Source organism: Bos mutus, chromosome 29 (genome assembly GCF_027580195.1).
Source record: "Bos mutus isolate GX-2022 chromosome 29, NWIPB_WYAK_1.1, whole genome shotgun sequence".
Taxonomy (NCBI): domain Eukaryota; kingdom Metazoa; phylum Chordata; class Mammalia; order Artiodactyla; family Bovidae; genus Bos; species Bos mutus.
In genome coordinates, this window is record NC_091645.1 from 31,781,206 (window position 1) to 31,801,212 (window position 20,007).

Here is a 20,007-nt window from a genome sequence, read left to right on the forward strand (position 1 = left end):
ATGTTCCTGTAGAAGTTGCTCAAACTGTATTTTCTTACCCCCATAAATCTTATCCCATCCACTCTTCAAGATTCCTCACAATTTTGGACTCCCTGATGGTTATTTTCATTTTCTAATGTTATAAAAGAATCTCCTTCCTCTTAAATTAAAAAAAAAAAAAACCCGCTCTATACTTTTACTAGAAAATTTTGACAGGCATGGAAATAAGTGCATGGACACAGCCTGCCATCATCAACTGAATAAACAGCATCGTTTGAATATGCACGTCTTTGATTACTAGTGAGGTCAACATTTTTCCATATTTTTGCTTCTATAGTTTATATTCTCTTTGAAAAATGATCTGCTCATATATATCACCTACTTGTATATTAAGATATGAGTTTCTTTTTATAAAATTATACAACAAACCTATTTTAAATATCCTAAAATATCACTAATTTTTCTACTATTTTAAGAAATAAATAATCCCATGAATCTTCCTGAGTGCTCAAAATAAGCTTTTACTTAGTATACCAGCAAAAATTTTCTGCTGATTTACATAATAGTGGTTACTTCTGCAAAGTACTGAATGCTTACCTCTGGACTGTCCTTAAGAGCATCAGAACGGGGAAGCTCTGAGAGCTGGGAGAATCGTCGGTCATAAATACACAGATGAAGATGTTTATCAAGTACCCGAAAATCTTCATAACTTCTTTTAACAATCCAACTTTTGCCCTACGAATAAGAAAAAAAAGACTACTATAATTTGTCTCTATTGGGAGTGGTCATGTATCAGGCTTTATTCCATAATGATAGGCTATTCATGAGATTTTATATTTACTAATTAATTTGACAGTAAACAGTTAAACTCCAAAACCCTCTAGCGAGTTATACATTAAAGCATTAATAATGGAAAATGAGCTAGAACTGTCCACTAAACCTCTTCTTATGACTGGTCAAGCCCACTGGTTCTCCATGGGAATAATAATTGGCAGAAGGAAGATAGCATGTAATCTTAAACCCACAGAAAGAACCATTAAATGATTCTGTGTGGAAGAATACTACCAAAAATTACAGAAAAATAAAATTGGGTTACTGATCAGTTACCATGAACATTTTCTGTTACTGACACTAGAAAAGCACTGACAATCAACACTATTAAAATCTCATCTAGAGGCATTTGGTGTGCTTATCGTATCTAGAACCCCCTGTAACTCCCCACTTTTCGGTCTTTCTTCCTTTCCTTGCCTAAGCTCTGAAGCTCATTAGATATGAAAATTTAGTCATAGAACATATTTATCACATATTGTCTTCTAATTTTCTCTCGAATCCATCACTTCATAGCCTGAGCTATGTGAGGACCCACATCACTTCTGACCTCCCTGCCTCTGATCCTCCTCCACCCCCCTCCCCTAATATGAACTACAGAGCTTGTCAGGTCACACTGACAGAAGGCCTTCAAAAGCTCCCGTGGGCAGTAGTGATGAACTGGTCTCCACTACACACCATTTGGTTTGACAGTTTAATTTTTATGTGGAGGCTTTAGTCTCATAAGAATTTGGAGAAACTGGGAGAGAAAGCAACCGTCTCAGAAATGAAGAAAAATCTCTAATGTAGCTCCTTTCCATTTGCCTCCACCAGATAGGGCAGAAGCAGAAGGTACCACTTCACGGGAGAGAGGCTGAATTCTAAACACAGGTACTGCCCATAACCAACAGGATAAATATGCCTAATCCTACTTTGGACTGCAATTCTCCATTACACAGAGAGCAATACCATCTCCGTCTTTCAGAGGGGTTGTTAGAATGAAATAAGAGAACAGATGTGGCAGAAAATTTGAAGAACAGTCCCTGGGTCCCAATTTTAAGAACTGCTAGTTCAGTAACTCTGGAATGGGATCCAGTTAATCTGATGATCAGCCTGATTTGGGAACCACTGATCAATCAAATCCAAACATAATTGCACATGTGAGGACTTGCATCATCTGGACTTGTCTAAATCTGCAGTGTGATCCCACTCACTACTCCTTAATGCTCTTTCTTTGCTTCCAGTTATGCTCAATTACTTGCATTTCTTCCATTTGTAAAATGCTCCTTTTCTTGCCTACATGATTTTTAAGTGCTGTTCTTCTACTATGCAAAGTTTTTCTTTTACTCTTTGCTCAAGTAAACTCCTTTGTTTTCTCACTTCTACAGCTGCCATCTACCCAAAGCATTTCTGAGTCACAACAGTGGGTTAAATACTTGTTCCTTCGGGAAGGCAAAAATAAAAATAAATAAAAATGAACAATACGGCAGAGAAAAAGAAAAACAACCTATTGCATAGTTACAAATATTTTTTCTTTCACACATGTATTTCAAAAATTATGCAACCCTTCAAATATCAGAAAATTATCAAAATTATTTTAACATATGTATATTTCTATCAAAGAGATTAAACAGATGGTGACTTTTTATTTCAAAGCTCTGGATTTTTAAAAGTTGAAATATAGTTGGATTTATAGTATTGTGTTAGTTTCAGTTGTACAGCAAAGTGATTCAGTTATACTATATGTATTATTTTTTCAGACTATTTTCCATTATAGGTTATTACAAAATAATAGATCTTTTACCTCCTAGGTTAAATTTATTCCTAGGTATTTTATTATTTTTGATGCAATTGTGGAATTGCTTTCTTAATTTCTCTTTCTAGTAGTCTGTTATTATAGTTCATAGAAACGGAACTGATTTTTGGTGAGAAGTTTGAAGCTTTCCAACTAAGATTAGGAACAAGGCAAGGATATCCTCTCTCATCACTGCTTTTAAAAACTGTATGAAATTCCTAGCTAATGCAATAAGACAAGGAAAGGAAGTAAAAGATACACAGATTGGGAAGGAAGAAATAAAACTGCCTTTATAGACACATGACATGATCGTCTAGGTAGAAAACACAAAGCAACAACAAAAAACTTCTAGAACTAGTAACTGATTATAGCAAAATAGCACGATACAAGGCTAATAAACAAAAACCAACTGCTTTCCTATATACCAGGCAATAAACAGGTGGGGTCTGAAACTAAAAACACAGTACCATTTATATAACCACCCCCAAAATGAAATACTTAGGTATAAATCTAACAAAATATATAGAAGATCTACATGAGGTAAACTACAAAACTCTGGTGAAAGAAGTCAAAGGACTAAATGTGGAGAGATGTACCATGTTCGTGAACAGGAAGACTCAGTATTGCCAAGATGTTAATTCTTCCCAACTTGATCTATAGATTCATAATGCTTCCCCAGACAAAATCCCCACAAGTTATTTTTCCATATATTGACCAACTGATTCTAAAGTGTATGCAGAGTGGCAAAAGACTCAAAATAGCTAACACAATATTGAAGAAGAATAAAGTTGGAGGACTAATGTATGGAGGACTTCAAGACTTACCATAAAGTTACAATAATCAAAACAATATGGTACTGGCAAAGGAAGAGACATACACATAAATGAAACAGAACAGAAAGCCCAGACACGGACTCACTTAAATACAGTCAACTGGTGTTTATAAAAAAGCAAAGGCGATACAATGGAGAAACGACAATTTTGTTTTGTTTTAAATTTTCAACAAATGATGCTGGAACAACTGAACATCCACACACACAAAAATAAATCTAGACATGGACAAAAACGAATTCAAAAAGACCTTAATAAGATACAAAACCATGAAACTCTTAGAATAGAGCATAGGAGCAAATATAGACAACCTTGGGTTTGGTGATGCCTTTCTTTAGAAATAAGAGCAAATGTAAAATCCATGAAAAAAAAAAGAACTGATAAGCTTGACTTCACTGAAATTAAAATTTTCTGCCCTGTCAAAAGAATGAAAAGAAAAGCCACAGACGTGGGAGAATTACTGGCAAAAAACATACTATTGATAAGGGATTATTAAGCAAAATATGCAAAGAACTCTTAAAAATCAACAATAAGAAAACAAAAAACTGATTTAAAAATGGACACCTTACCAGAAAGATATATAGATGGCAAATAAGCATATGAAAAGACACTCCACATCATATGTCATCAGGGCAGGGCAAATATAAACAAGAAGATATCAGTACATACCTAATACAGTAGCAAAAATCCAGAATACTGATAACACCAAACGATGTTATATAAATTCCTATTACATAACAGGAATTTCCTTTCTTGCTGGTAGGAATTCAAAATGGTACGGCTTCTTTCATAGACTTATCACTTTCTTACAAAATTACTCATACTCTGTTTTACCAAAGGATCCAGCAATTGCACTCTGTGGTGTTTACCCAAATGAGTTGAAAAGTTATGTCCACACACAAATCTACACACAAAGGTTTACAGCAGCTTTATTAAAAATTGCCAAAGCCTGGATGCAACCGACACGTCCATTAGCTGGTGAACTGATAAATAAATTTTGGTACATCCAGACAATGGACTATGACTCAGCACTAAAACGAGGTAAGACATGGAACTTTGTCAAAGTCTCCTGCATGGCAGACAGACTGTTTACCATTGAGCCACCTGGGAAGCCCCAAAAAAGTTGCAAAATTAAGCTCTTAAATACAAAAATAAAATAATGATAATTCTGTGCTATGAAGAAATAAGCAAGAATCTACCATCCTGAAAAGGCAATATATTATATGATTCCAACCATAGGACACCATAAAAAATACAAAACTATGTAGACAATTAAAAAAAAAAAATTGGTGGTTGCCAGGGGCTAGGGAGCAGTGAGAGATGAATAGGTAGAGCACAGAGAATTCAAAGGCTAGTGAAACTATTCTGCACACTATAATGGTGGATACATGTTTTAAATTTATCCAAACCCAGAGAATGAACAACACCATGAGTGAACCCCTATGACAATGGTGTGTCCATGGAGGCTCATCTGTTGAAATGATGTACCACATTAGTGGGAGGATGTCCACAGTGGAGAAGGAAGTGCATGTATGAGGACAAGGGATACATGGGTACCTTGTATTTTCCGCTCAATTTTGCTATGAACCTAAAATTAGTCCAAAAAAAAATCAAGTTTATTAAATTTATAAAAAGTAATCATGTTCTCTTCTCTCTGGAGAGTCTTGCTCAAAGAAATAAATATCAACAAGCAACCACATAAAGGCAAGAGCCTTCAGAGACTCAAAAGGTAAAGACTGGGGACTGGATTTCAAAATTGCTTTCCTCATATATCAATAAACTGATTTCTTTCAACTTTTAAAAACTGTTCCTGTGCAAGTAAAATGTCTGCTCTTTAATACAGATTTACATGCAGGAAATTAAAAGCTTAAAACATAATTTTCAAATCCTCTCAAGTTGCTTTAAAGTCACTGAGTAAAATTCTAAAATCAGTAAAATACCTATCTTTTTAGTGGATATGGAAGAAGAACTTTAAATTTTATATGTAAAAAAACAACCTTAATCATGCAATTTCCAAATAGGCTGAATAAAGTAAATGATCATAATATTTTAGAAATTCAATTATTTATTATAAAGAACAAAACAAAAAAATTCATTATTCATGTCTAAATTTTAATTTGCAGCTAATTTCTAACCTGAATAATATATCAGTAAGTATTGCTCTCCAAGGATAACAAAAATCAACAATTCTTAACAAAGATGATAAAGAATGAGAAAAAAGAAAAATCCCAGTGTATATAAGATCAAATTCCTAAGACAAAATTTTTCTTTCTCTCATTCATTCACCAGATATTTACTGAACATCTACATAGTACCAAGCCCTGCAGTAAGTATTAAATGCAACAGAGAAAGGACCATCAAACCTCTGACTTCTTAGAATGTATTTCAAATGAGAAGAAAAAAATCCTACTTTTAAGTTAATAAATTGTTATGTCGTTTAGTCGCTACATCATGTCCAACCCTTTGCTATCTCATGAACTATAGCCCTCCAGGCTCCTCTGTCCACAGGATTTTCCAGGCAAGAATACTGGAGCGGGTGGCCACTTCCTTTACCAGGGGATCTTCCCAACCCAGGGATCCAACCTGCATCTCCTGCTTGGCAGACAGCTTCTTTACCATTGAGCCACCTGGGAAGCCCTTAAGTAATAAATACAAAAATAAAATAATGATAATTCTGTGCTATGAAGAAATAAGCAAGAACCTGCTCCAGTCAAGGTGGGGAGGGAAAGCCCCTCTGTGGAGCTGGCATCTAAACGGCCTCCTGAGAGCTGCGCGGGCACCAGGCACAGCACGTGCGTTGTGAATGGACTTACGGGCTGACCAAAGGTAATGCCTTGCTGAGGAAAAACTCAGGGTCTTAACTGACTGAAAACTAGTGAGACCAAAGCACAGGAGTGAGAAGACTGTCCCACGATGTAGACAGCAGGCAAGCTCCAGATCCTGCAGGGCCCTCACAGGCCTTGGTGAGTAGTTTGGGTTTAGTTTTAAATTCAGTGGAAATCTATGGCAGAGTTTTAACCAAGAGAGTAACATGCTTAAATTTGCATTTTACCTCGTTCTGGCAGTTGCTATCACAATGGCCCAACAAGGTACAGCAGCTTGACTACAGCTTGGTAATAACAGACGCAATGAGTTGTTGCTGTACAGTCATTAAGTCATGTCTGACCCTTTGTGACCCTGTGAACTGTAGCTCGCCGGGCTTCCCTGTCCTTCATTATCTCCTGGAGTTTGCTAAACTCATGTCCATTGAGTCAGTGATGTCATCCAACCATCTCATCCTCTGTCATCCCCTTCTCTTGCCCTCAGTCTTTCCCAGCATCAGGATTTTTCCCAGAGTTGGCTCTTTGCATCAGGTGGCCAAAGTATTAGAGCTTCAGCTTCAGTATCAGTCCTTCCAGTGAATACTCAGGGTTAATTTCCTTTAGGATTGATTGGTTTGATCTCCTTGCTATCCAAGAGACTCTCAAGAGTCTTCTCCAGCACCACAGTTCAATTCTTCAGGCTCAGCCTTCTTTAAGGTCCAACTCTCACATCCGTATATGACTAATGGAAAAGTCATAGCTTTAACTATACAGACCTTTAAACAAAATCTATAATATATTTTTGCAGTTCTTTCCGAGAAGAACACTCTTCACCCATGTCTTTGAAGACCCTTAATCATGGGAAAGTTTATCATGCAACAGAATTAATACTATGAATTAATTGTATGCATGATGAAGTTCAGTGAAAAGAAAGACCTGATTTAAATCTCAGCTTGACCTTATCCTTAACAGGGGACTTTACACAAGTTCCTTGACACCTACGAGTGACTGTTTATTCTTCTATACAATGGGAATGGGCTTCCCTGGTGGCTCAGATGGTAAGGAATCCACCTGTAATGCGGGAAACCTGGGTTTGATCCCTGAGTTGGGAAGATCCCCTGGAGGAGGACATGACAACCCACTCCAGTATTCCTGCCTAGAGAATCCCTGTGGACTGAAGCCTGGCAGGCTACAGTCCATGGGGTTGCAAAGAGTTGGAAACGACTGAGCGACCAAGCACACAATGGGAACAGTAACACCTAAATTTCATAGAAAAGTTTTCATACTTAAATAAGAAGTTTGCCATCTGCTTATACACTGTGTCCATATACAGGTGCTCTTCAAACATTAATAATCAACTCCATCCCCTTAGTAACAGCATATGCTAAATGGACCAAGTGGAGGAGATACTTAATACTGAGGAATGCATTGCTGATGGTGGAATTTCAAGCATCAGAGTACAGGAGATATTTTGAGGCAGAAAAGCATTCCCCTACAAGCAACTGTTTGTTCCATCAACTGGGACATTAAAAAAGGCTTCATGGTACTGTAAATATTTACAAAACACTTCAGGAAAAATGACTTATTATACATTGATGAATTCTGGTTAAAATACAAAGGTAGTTCATAAAATCCAACTTCAATAAGAACCATTCATTTCAACTACTCTAAAGCTTACTACAGGACAATAAAATATTAAGAAACATTTTTTCTTAAACTAATAAAACTATACTTAGAGGGGGAAAGATCAGACAAAATTTTCATTAGGGCAAATATCAGAATAAATTTTTACAATCGCTAGGTTTAAATGAGTCATTTCAAAGTTAACACTTAAAAACTGCTATCTGCTTATTTGCTAATGAATAAAATAATAGAATACAGAACACTTTTAAGATTCCCTACCACTGACATTACACTTATAAATGCTTTATTCTATGTAATGGGGCTTAATGTAATTAGTGTCAAGGTTTATCTAATTTTGTTATTTTTCTAATTATTGAAGTTTCAACAGTTGAGACATTAAAGGTTTTTCCATATCTACCTTGACCTGTTCTTGAAAATCTTAGGATTTTTATTAATTTTCATTGATTTCAAACTAAATACATGATATTTCCTGAAAAGCAGGGAATACATAGAGGAAAAATTAGTATGCTTTGCAGAAAAGAAAATGTTCCCACTCAAAACAATATCATGATACAGACTGGGAAGAGTATTTCTTCATCCGCACTACCTCATCTGTTTGTTCCATATAACACCTTTCCCCCCGAGTCTGTTTCCTTGGAGAAAAGAATTAAAAGATGAAGGAAGGAACACATAAGGCACATGGCTATTCTGGTCAAGACAACTTACTCTAAATAACCATCAGTAGGAGAGGGAGAGCAATGAGTACTCAGACAGGGCATTATGTAGATCTGTCTCCAAGGCATTTGAGAAAGTCGCTTTGTCCACGTAACCATGTTCTGCTGAGACACATGGATATGGCTGAATGAGATTTGAGTGACACGTATCTGCTCCAACTGCTCTTGGCCCAGTATACCAGCTAGGAAATATTTTTATCAGTTCAGCTCAGTTGCTCAGTTGTGTCTGACTCTTTGCGACCACATGGATTACAGCATGCCAGGCTTCCCCGTCCATCACTAACTCCCGGAGCTTGCTCAAGTTCATGTCCATTGAGTCAGTGATGCCATCCAACCATTTCATCTTCTGTCGTCCCCTTTTTATTGCCCAGATTATACAGTCTATTGGGCTTCCCTGGTGGCTCAGATGGTAAAGAATCTGCCTGTGATGCAGGAGACCAGAGTTCCTGCAGGAACTCCCTAGGTCCCTAGGTTCCTTCCCTAGGTTGGGAAGATCCCTTAGAGGAGGAAATGGCAACCCACTCCAGTATTCTTTCTTGGAGAATCCCCATGGACAAAGGAGCCTGGTGGGCTACAGTCCATAGGATCACAAATAGCTGGACACAACTGAGTGACTAACATATACAGCCTATTGGCCTAGGGTTGCAGCCAGTTAACCTGGACTTTCAGAGGCTTCCACTTAGAGTTTTATAGAGGTAGGTAGACAGAAGATATATCTTTACATATATGAATGCTATCCAGGTCCTGTCTACTGAAGTCATGCAAATAAACTAGATTATTAGCTTCGGTATATTTCTTTAATAACATTAGAATATGCCTGCAGATTTCAGAGTGGCCAACTAAGTATAAATAAAACTAGAATTATGATGAAAAAACAGAAAAAACCCACAAGAGTGAGGTTCAAATCCTGGTCTTTAATTTCATGACCATGGGGAAGTTATTGACATTCTTTAGTCTTACATTCATCATCTGCAAGATGGAAACCAGACTCTTTGCCTCACAGAGCTGTTTTAAGAGTAAATGATACTCTGTATGCCATAATATTTGTGTACCAGACATATAAGTGATCAAAAAATGCCTAGTGAATTTGGATCTATGTATGGAACACATGGTTTACATTTCTGGGTTCACAATTTAAAAAGAAATTAAAGCTTTAAGAGGCAGAGGCAAAAAAACCTTACAAGATTCAAATGTAATGTTAATACCTGAAGAATCAGTACTACAGCCTGCTGCTGCTGCTGCTGCTAAGTCGCTTCAGTCGTGTCTGACTCTGTGCGACCCCATAGATGACAGCCCACCAGGCTCCCCTGTCCCTGGGATTCTCCAGGCAAGAACACTGGAGTGGGTTGCCATTTCCTTCTCCAATGCATGAAAGTGAAAAGTGAAAGTGAAGTCGCTCAGTCATGTCTGACTCCTAGCGACCCCATGAACTGCAGCCTACCAGGCCCCTCTGTCCATGGGATTTTCCAGGCAAGAGTACTGGAGTGGGTTGCCATTGCTACAGAAAGGGAAAAGATCTCAGCTGTTTAACTGGACACTTTCTAAGAAAAAAGAACTGGGGAAGAAAGTGTGTTAAAAAGGACGGACCAAGAATTTTGGTTAAATAAAAAGAAATTTCAAGTGCACATTATTAAAAATTAGAAATTAGCAAAGATATGAAATACGCAATTAGCTTCTATAATGAATAGATTACAAGGAGTAGAGGTAATCATACTTCATTTGAAGATAATGCAATTTCTAAAATTTGTTGTGTATTTCCAATATACGAAATAGGAGATGTAAGAAAAGCTAGCAATCAGGAAACTGAAGTCCTTAAGAGCTCCAGCTAAGATTTCATATAGCTTAGGAAAGCAACTTTCATAATTTGGGCCTCAATTTCCTCATTTGCAAAATTAGAAGGTTTGATTTTGAGTCTATCTTGGCTATAAAAAATGACTTTGGTCTATTATGGTTTAAGGATGACATATATGGCAAGAATACAGAAGGCAAGCCATGAGAACATATCAACAATTACTTCCAGTGAGGAGGCAAAGGAGAAACACGACAGCATTATTACAATGCAGTAAATTACTACCTTGATGTAACAAAACCACAACAAGTAGTCTGAAATTTTTTAAGCAGCTTGACAAGATACTCACAACCAGGAAAAAGCCTAACTATCTAGGTCACTACTTCATGGAGGCATAATCAAGTAACGATTACACATTCTAATGTATGGTACCAAAATGCCACGCTTACCTTTTGAAGGTCATGTTTTACAGACAGCATGGATATTTTTGACATGTTTTGCTTATGAGGAAGAATAAAAATATCTGCACTGTCAGAACAAATGGAAATCACTGCTAAGAAGAGAAGGCACTAAAAGATGTAGATTTTTGATGGGATAAGAAGTTCATGACTGACATGCCAATCATGTACTCTAGATAACAAAGAAATGCTTTCTAATCACCTGTTAATGGTTCATCATAAAAGCATTGGATATTTTCATGTAAAAATTAACTCACTCAGTAAAAGCATTTTTATGAAATATGGCATGAAACACGGATTCAGAGCTTCCCACTTCCTCAAAGGAACCAAGATGACATATAATAAAACATGTATAAACAGTATATAACTTAGAACATATATATACAAGCTAAGTTCAATTTCTAATCTCATGTTCTCTCACCTACAAATAAACTTAACTCTGAAAGGTTTGCCCTTAAAGTCACATCAAGACTAGGAACTTACTATTTCCCATATGAAATAGCCATTTTCCAGATTATTTCATTTTTAACTTCAGGTACATGAATAACACTTTTTTGGAAAAAAACATGTAAATTCCTTATCTTACTCTCTGTCAAAGGAAACTGAAAAGTTTGTACATAAGAAAGGTTTCCTCAAAAACACTTACTTTACAATGACTAATTCAAAGACAGGCAAGAAGGCTCAATGAACAAAGAATAAATCAAGGAACTGCTTACTTGATGGAGGAAATAATCGATGATATAAGTGACATATTTGAAATCTCATTAAGAGCAAGTCACACTAATAAGCCTCAAAAAAGTTCTAACACTTAGAGTTAAGAAAGAGCACACTTCTAAAACATACACACATCCTACTGTTATACCACATTGGAACTTAAAGTCTTGGTTAGAAAAATGAGCATCTGAGGCAAACACTATTTGATCTCTTAATTGTAATATGCAAGCAGTAGCCGAACCATTTAATCTCATCATTGATAAAGGATATGTTTCCTTTACAAGAAAATTTACAAGAATTTTCAAGTTTGTAAAATAAATATCTATTTAATGGACTCTATTGATTGTTTCAACTCTGAGCACATGCAGAAATGCCAATGTGACTGGAAGAAAGAATAAAATAAAATACCTGTGTTACCACAGTCCATGTTATTTGTTCATATTTATTCATTTATTTATTCAATGTTATTCACTTATCTTTAATTCCTATTAAATTTTATGTGAAATGGAGAACCACCCACAAAATTACCTGACAAGCAATGTGCACGAGGTAGACCAGCTCTTTAGATTCACAGCCATTTTTTGTTACTTCATTCTGTTCTTCTGAAAGTGAAAGCTAGAGGGAAAGACAGTCACGGTTAACAAGCAAGAATATAATCAGCATTCAGTAATATTTGGGCCCTCACATCAATTTAATGTAAGATATGCCTTATATTAGAACTTTATTGCTTAAAGCAGATAGATAGAATGAAGAAGTCAGGATTTATAAAAAAATGTTTCTACTTGAAAAAGAATAGCTACATGAATATGCAAAACAGAATCATTTTGCTGTATGCCTAAAGCTAATGTAAGATGTAAATCAACTATACTCTAATATAAAACACAACCTAAAAAAAATAAAAATGTTCCTAACAATTGTCTTTGTGGCACATATCTACACTAGCACAACTACAGAACAGCAGTAAAAAATAAAACAGTACATTCATTCTATAGCAGGCTTTCATGTCCTTGATGTATAGCACAAATATGAAAGGAAGTTCAAGTGGGCCCCAAAAGACAGTGTGACCAGAGGTCTCAGAGAGCAAAGGGTGCATTACAGGGACTGCACACTGGCTGCTCAGGGGACAGGCTGGGCCTGCAGACATGTTCTATTTCAGACTCACCATGTAGGTCTGCACACTGGATTTTATTTTATTTTTATTTGACCACAGCTAGCATTTAGAAACTGAATGATTTCATATGAAAAAATACAAATCTCTGGCTCCTGTTGGAAAATCTGAACCTCTGAACTACTGGACCCATATTCCCACATGGGCAACAACTGGCTGGGGCTGCGAAGTGACTGTCCCTTTGAACGAGGCCTGTATTCTCCCCGAGTCTTTGTCACAGAAGCAATTACTGATTTATTTTCCATCGACATCTAGGTGGAATGTTAATTATCATTCATCTTGCTACTTGCTTTGTTATTTTTTCACACCGTACTCACTTCACTTATTCACTCACACATCTGTTCCATCTAGAGATGTGAATTTGCAAACTCAGCTCCAGATACAGACAACCCTGAGTTCAAAAGTGCCACTAACTGGTTATATAATGTTGACCTACCTACCTAATCTTGCGTCTGGAAAATGGGAATGATATAATAACACCCATTCTCAAGTCTGTGCATATTAAATGAGATAATACATTTAAAGTGTTCACCAAGGTGCATGGCACTCAGTAAGCACTTAGCAATCACTACCTATCATTAGAGTTAATATTATAAGAAAATAAAGTTGACAAGAATATATTCTCTACTTTTGAAAGGAGTATCATTGAAAGTATTTAAAAAAAAAAAAAAAACCAACCTCCTAGTATTAAGTAGGAGAAATCTGGAAGATAACAATCATTCTCACACTAGCCCAAACTAGCCAGATTAACTACAAAATGAGTTCCTTAAAAATTGAAAAGAAACCTACCCAAGCTAAGGTGCAAACAGTGATGAAAAGACTTTCCTGAGATAGAAGAGATTCCTATGGATGTGCCTGGATGCCCGGCAAGGATGCTGGAGGATAAGGAACCTGCCTTAGACAGGGTAGGGAGAAACCCACCAAACCTCAGATGACTGCCTGTGGACTGGAGTGAGGAACTAAAATTCCAAAGAGCACTGTGCAGCACACAGTCAGACCTAGGCACTCAGCAACTGACTCCCACAGGTGTTCAGGTATCAACAAGTAGATCAACACACCAAAGGTGGGGCCAGGGGGAGAGAGCAGGAGAACTGAGAGAGATGAACCCGTGTGTGATGTGTGCAGAGCCTCCCCAAGCACAAGACAGCTGAGCACTGGAGATGGAGAGAGGGCAGGAAAGCTGAGGCCCGCGGAACATTTAACAAGTAGAGATGGGAGGGGCAGAGAAAAGCTGAGAGAAACCCCACTGGGGCAATGCTGCATGTAAGAGTATAAGGCAGCTACACACTAGAATGAGGGCAAGGGGAGCCAGAGAAAGCTGGAGAGCAAAGAGAACTAGCAACCAGAGGGGCTGCTCTCCCTCAGTTCAGAAAAACTGCTGGCTTAACAGTAGAGCACAAACAGACCTCAACAATTTTCAATTTTCCCTGCTAAAGAAAAACAAAACAAAAAAAACCTCCTGAACTCAGAATACTTAGAAGTAATGACAAACAAAAGCAAAGTAAAGTTGCCAAAGGCCAGGTCTACAGCAGGCTTCCCAGGCGGCTCAGTGGTAAAGAACCCACCTGCCAATGCAGGAGATGCAGGAGACTCAGGTTCGATCCCTGCATTGGGAAGATCCCCTGGAGGAGAAAATGCCAACCCACTCCAGTAATATTGCCCGGGAAATCCCATGGACACAGAAGCATGGCGGGCTACAATCCGCGGGGTCACAAAGCGTTGGACACAACTGAATGACTGAACACAACATCACCACAAGGTCTATTATCAACCACAGATCAGCTTGATTCTGCTCACTTCAAACATGACTAACACAATCTAATACAACAATCTAACAGAATGGAAGAAGGGATAAGCCCATTCCTGGAGGTAAAAATTATTGATTTTAGTCTCTACTGTCTCTTATATAACATATTTGGCATTAAAAAATTACAAAATATACATGGAAGCAGGGAATTGTGATCCATGGTCAACAGAGGAAATAAGCTAAGGGACAGACACAGAAATGCCCCAGATATTGAAATAATAAAAAGAATTTAAATTAATTATGGTAGAAATTCTAAAATTTAGTTTGAAAAGATACTCTGTAAGAAAGTAAGAATATACAGAATTCTAGCAGAGACTGATCTGCAAATATATTCAAAAGAAAATGCTACAAATAAAAACTATGATATCAGATATTAATAGCACACTGAATACAGTAGATGCAAGAATTATTGAACTTGGAAACAGATCAACAGAATGTATCCAAGCTGAGACAGAGAGGAAAAAAAGAATGATCACTCAATCAATAACAGTACACTTGAGATCTCTGAGACAAGCAACATGTACAACCAGTGTGCCAGAAGGAAACGGGATTTGAATGGGGGAGAGAAGTATCTGCTGAGGCAAAAGACTAGAACTTTCTAAAACTGGTAAATGATATCAACTAACAAATTCAAGAAACAGTGAACCTCAAGTAGGATCAATTTCAAAAGTCACAAAAAGGCATATCATAATCACACTTTTGAACAACGAAATAAAGACAAGAATCTTGAAAGCAGACAAAAAAAAAAAACAAGAAAACATATAACTTTAAGGGGAAAATAAATAAATGACAGGGGAATTCTCACCAGAAGTAAGAGAGCCCAGAAAACAAACAGAAACAACTTTAAGTGCTGGAAGAAAAAGACTGCCAATTCTGTATCCCATAAAAACAAGCTTTAGCGATTTCAGGAATATAAACACATTTACAAATGACAACAGCTGAGAGACTCTGTCTCTAACAGATTAGTGCAACAATAAAAGCTAACAGAACTTCCTCAGACTGACGGGAAATAGCACCACACAAAAACCCAGAACTTCAGGAGGGGATAAGCAACACCAGAAAGGGTAAATATGTAAGTAAACATACAACACCTAAATTCTCGACAGTAACAGACAGCAGAAGTTTGACACTAACTTAACAGTTTTGAGAAAAGAAAATAAATGAACCTAAGTTTTATTCAAACCTAAATATACAAGAGGGGGAAAAAAAGCATTTTCTGATGAATAAAAGCAATTAATTCCCATCAATACATCTTCAACAGACTTCTAAAATGTATCCTTAAAGATGAAAAGGCATTCCAGGATAAAGAATAAGGTAAAAAGCAGAAATACTGAGCAAAGAATTCAGCAAATAAGTATTGCATCAAAACAAATCTTAACGTGTAACAAAAATGGTGATTAATTATAAGAGATAAAGAGATGCAACTATAAATCCTAAACAACACAACCATGGAAGCCAAGAAAGAGTAATTCTGCTTAAATCATTCTATCTGGTACTGCTTGAGAGAAGAGTAAAGAGATTGATAAAACTTTAGACTAAAAATTAGGTGTTCAAGTTAAATTTTAAATGATAACCACTAAAAGGACAGAAAAACCCTCTTCAGCTTTCAAACAACAGAGAGGTAAAAAATTTTAAATGTCAATACCTGTAACAGAATTATGAATAGAAGCAAAATCAACCTTCCTAAGCAAAACAGAAGCAGGAGGAAGGAAGAAGATAGAAGGAGAGAGCAGATTTCCAGATTGAGGCAAGGAGATGGGGGAAAAGCAAAACAGGATAGTCAAATGGCAGCAACAAAACGGTGCGGTGGGCAGCTACAAACGCCAGGCCCTTCACAGAAACATGAAAAATCAAGGGAAAACTCTTGTCAGAGTGAGAACCAGCTTTCTCACCACTCTAGAAACAGCAGAAACTCATGAATCTGTTCAGGGTGAGACACACGCACACCAAAGACACACGAAGATCCTGAGCTTTAACCTCTACTTCATCTTTAGCTAAGGTGGAGATATGAGCAGCTTGGTTAAATGCTGAATGGACACTCAACACAAAGGAAATGTGAAAAGACTGGAGAAGTAGATTTCTGTTTGTTTTACTTTTTATTTTTAGCTCCTGGCATTCAAGGAATTCCCTGACAAAACCCTTCTGGAGCCTGTGCTCCCTGCAGTGGAAGTGCAAAGTCCTAACCACTGGACTTCCAAGGAAGTCCCAATTTTGTAGATTTTAAATAAACGATATAAGACACACCCAAAGAGCTTAAAGAAACTACAAAGAACTAAAGGAAAGCAGGGAAACAATGTATGAAAAAAATGAGCATATCAATGAAAAGAAAGAAAAAAAAAGGGAGCCAAACACAGATTTAGGGGATGACAAAATCACTACCTAAAATGAAAACTTCACTAAAAGAGAGCAACAGCAGATTTGGGCAGGAAGAAGAATCAGCTTACTTAAAGAACGGGTAAATAAAAATATACAGTCCAGGGAACTCCCTTGTGGCTCCAGTGGTTAGGACTCCATACTTTCATTGTCGAGGGCCCTACTGCAATCCCTGGTTAGGGAACAAAGATTCTGCAAGTCACTCAGCGTGGTCACACACACCCACACACACACAGATATACAGTCCAAAGAAGAGAAAGAAAAAAAGGGTGAAGGAAAACGAAAAGTACCTAAGGGACCTGTAGGACATCATACAGAGTACCAAAACAATACATTATCGGAATTCCAGAAGGAAAAAGCCATAAGGAGATTCTCTGAGGAGTGATATTAGGAAGACGGACGAATAGGAGAACACTGACTTTAGACCCCTTCACAAAAGTAGGTATTAGCAACTATCCGTCCAAGTTTTTATAGTTATCACAATGGGATACAACAAACCAAGTGAAAGATGAGTCAAAATGGGGGTAAAATATTTATAATACACATGGACAGATTTTTAAAAATAGAATATATAATGAAAAAAATGAAATGGGTGTTTACCTACCCTAGTATCTTGAAAAGTATCTGGAATTTAAGTGGGGATCAATAACTATCTGATGAATGGTTGAATAAGCAGACACAGTCTCACTGGAATACAACACTTATTTTCAAAACTGAATTCATTCTCTTTGCCTGTATAGTCTCTTCTTCCTCTTGAATTCCCAAAGTGAGTAACATAACTACTCCCCCAGCTGACCACCCTAATTACCCTAGAGCCCTCTATCACCTCCTCCTCTGCACACGTCCTTTCTTTTCATATTCCCAGGGTCAAGATCTAACCTACACCTTTAATTCATTATTCTCTCCTATCTCCCAAAACTTGCCTCTCAACCCTGCTCCTGCTCCCACTCTCCACTGCTGCTTCCCTAGTTCTGGGCCTCCCTGCATCTGATCCAGACAAACAGACTAGATGAATAAGCAGAGTGGTCTTGTAACTGATTTCTTTCCACTTCTTACTACGCACTGCTCACGGTACCTTCTTCTCAAAATTCCTCAATACTTTGTCAGTCCCTACTAAGAAACTACTTTAAAGCCAAAATCCAAACACCTCAGATGAGCCTTGAAGGATGGCATTTCTCCAGATTACTTTCTAAACCTTGTTTTTCCACCATCATTCTAACCCGTCCATCCCCTTTCCTTCCAGAGACCTTGGTCTGTGGTATTTCTCCTGGTCTAAATGCTCTTCACTTCTATCTGTGCGTATCCAAAACCTGTTCAGTCTTCATCAAAGCCTTCCTTGAATGCCACAGGAAATAACCTCTCCTGCCTTTGAATCCCTATAAGAACTCCAACAATCTTACTACTTTTATTGGTATATTGCTTACTTCCCCTGAGGAAAGACTCTCTTATCTACTTCGTCAGTGACACTCAGAGTACCTGCCACAGACAAGGCATTCAGTAAAATCATCCTGAATGAACTGTTTGTAGTCATTAAGACTTCCGCTACACAAGTCTGAACACCAGGATGTTTTACACAGTACATGAAGCACATATACCTGGAGTATACACACCATGAAAGATGAGGCTACATTTACCTATAGAAACTTATGGCAGGAACATAATGATTTATTTTTACTTCCTTTGATTTAATCTCAATCCTTTGCCTATATCTCAATCCTTTGCCTATAAGAAAAAGAACACAGAATTTTCAAGTCCCATCTTCTGGATTTCTTACAAATCTATTTTTGGAGTTATTTTTCCTATATTCACTTTTCTATAACCATGGAAACCAAGCTGAAATTAGTGTTGTTAGGATCTTTAAAAATACAACTCTATTCAGCAAGCCTTCAAATGTTCAAAAAGTCCTTTCTCTGCATGGAGAACGGAAATCAGCGTAAAGTTGTATAAAAATATATCACCCCACCCACATAAAAACCATTCATCAAAGTTTAATCAACAGATTGCAAATTGAGCAAAGAAAGAGTTCTTTTCTTTTTATTCATCTTTTATAATGCTATTATGGCTGCAGTTTCACTACGACATACCTGTGCAGTTTGTAAACAGTTTTCCTCACCTCCATAGACTGTAGTAGACATGTAAACGTGAAAAATCATTTCTATCACATGTGGTCTGCTCACATCTATGATCAACATCCTAATATTCAACACTGAAAATACATCTTCAAAACTACTGAGTTGAGAACACCAAGTGGAAGAATAAGTCTTTATTTGAGATGTAACTCTATATTGTTAGGTGGGTAATAAGTGAAGCAAGTCCTAATTTCAGAACATAAGGCTAAAATCAATGAGACAAAATTTCAATTCAAATTTCTTAGGAGAAAGCTAGAGAACTACATGCATCTTAATAAACTTAAGAGTCAATTTTTCCTTCCAGAACGGGAAAAGGACACTGTTTCCTCAGGGGAGTATCAGAAGAAGGAACTGGTGTGCTAATTCTTAAACACCAGAACCACCCTCAGCTGAACAAGAGCTTCCCAGCATGAAGAATAAATGGAAATAAGATTAAATGACAGAACAGCAGAATCACAGTTTCATCTAGTAGGTGCTCACTCCAGAATACACACTTGTTGGGAAACAAAGCTTCATGAGTATTTTCACATTTCTATATGGTCAGAACATTTTGAACAAAGAGACTTCAGTACTGAGGTTAAAGAAAGACTGAATGGGAATCCCGAATGCCAGAGCTCTGGAGAAAGTCTCCTCTCTTCCCAAGTCCAGATGTTTGTAAGAGACATCTTTGCTGCTTCTCCCAGAGAGGGTGCATTAACTTTCCAGAGCGGAGTCCCTCCCTCCACCTCCAAAAAGGCAAAGGGACAGAAGTATCAGCTTTCCTATGGAAACTCCAAGTTTCAAAATGTCAGAATCTGCCTCTCGTGATACAAAAACCCACGTCCACATGTGGTATACATCTGGTTCCCATTGCATCACCTCATGGGGAACTGAGGCAAAAAGAACCAACACGAGTTACACTGTGAGGTTATAAAAGGTCTGATTTCTGATGCAGAGACCTCACGTTCCTGTTACAGAGAGAGAGAGTAACCCTGACAAGATGGCATGTTAGCCTCTAAGT

General features: G+C 37.4%; 1 protein-coding gene across 5 annotated transcripts in view; it reads right to left on the reverse strand.

The window, feature by feature from the left end:
- ARHGAP32 (Rho GTPase activating protein 32) overlaps window positions 1–20,007 on the reverse strand; it is a 206,828-nt gene that overhangs the window by 75,485 nt on the left and 111,336 nt on the right. For all 5 annotated transcript variants that reach the window (XM_070365291.1, XM_070365292.1, XM_070365293.1 and 2 more), the window contains 2 exons: window positions 12,059–12,145; window positions 577–714 (listed from right to left, as the gene is read on the reverse strand). In XM_070365291.1, the coding sequence (XP_070221392.1) occupies window positions 577–714; window positions 12,059–12,145 (225 nt within the window). The remainder of the gene's footprint in view (window positions 1–576; window positions 715–12,058; window positions 12,146–20,007) is intronic.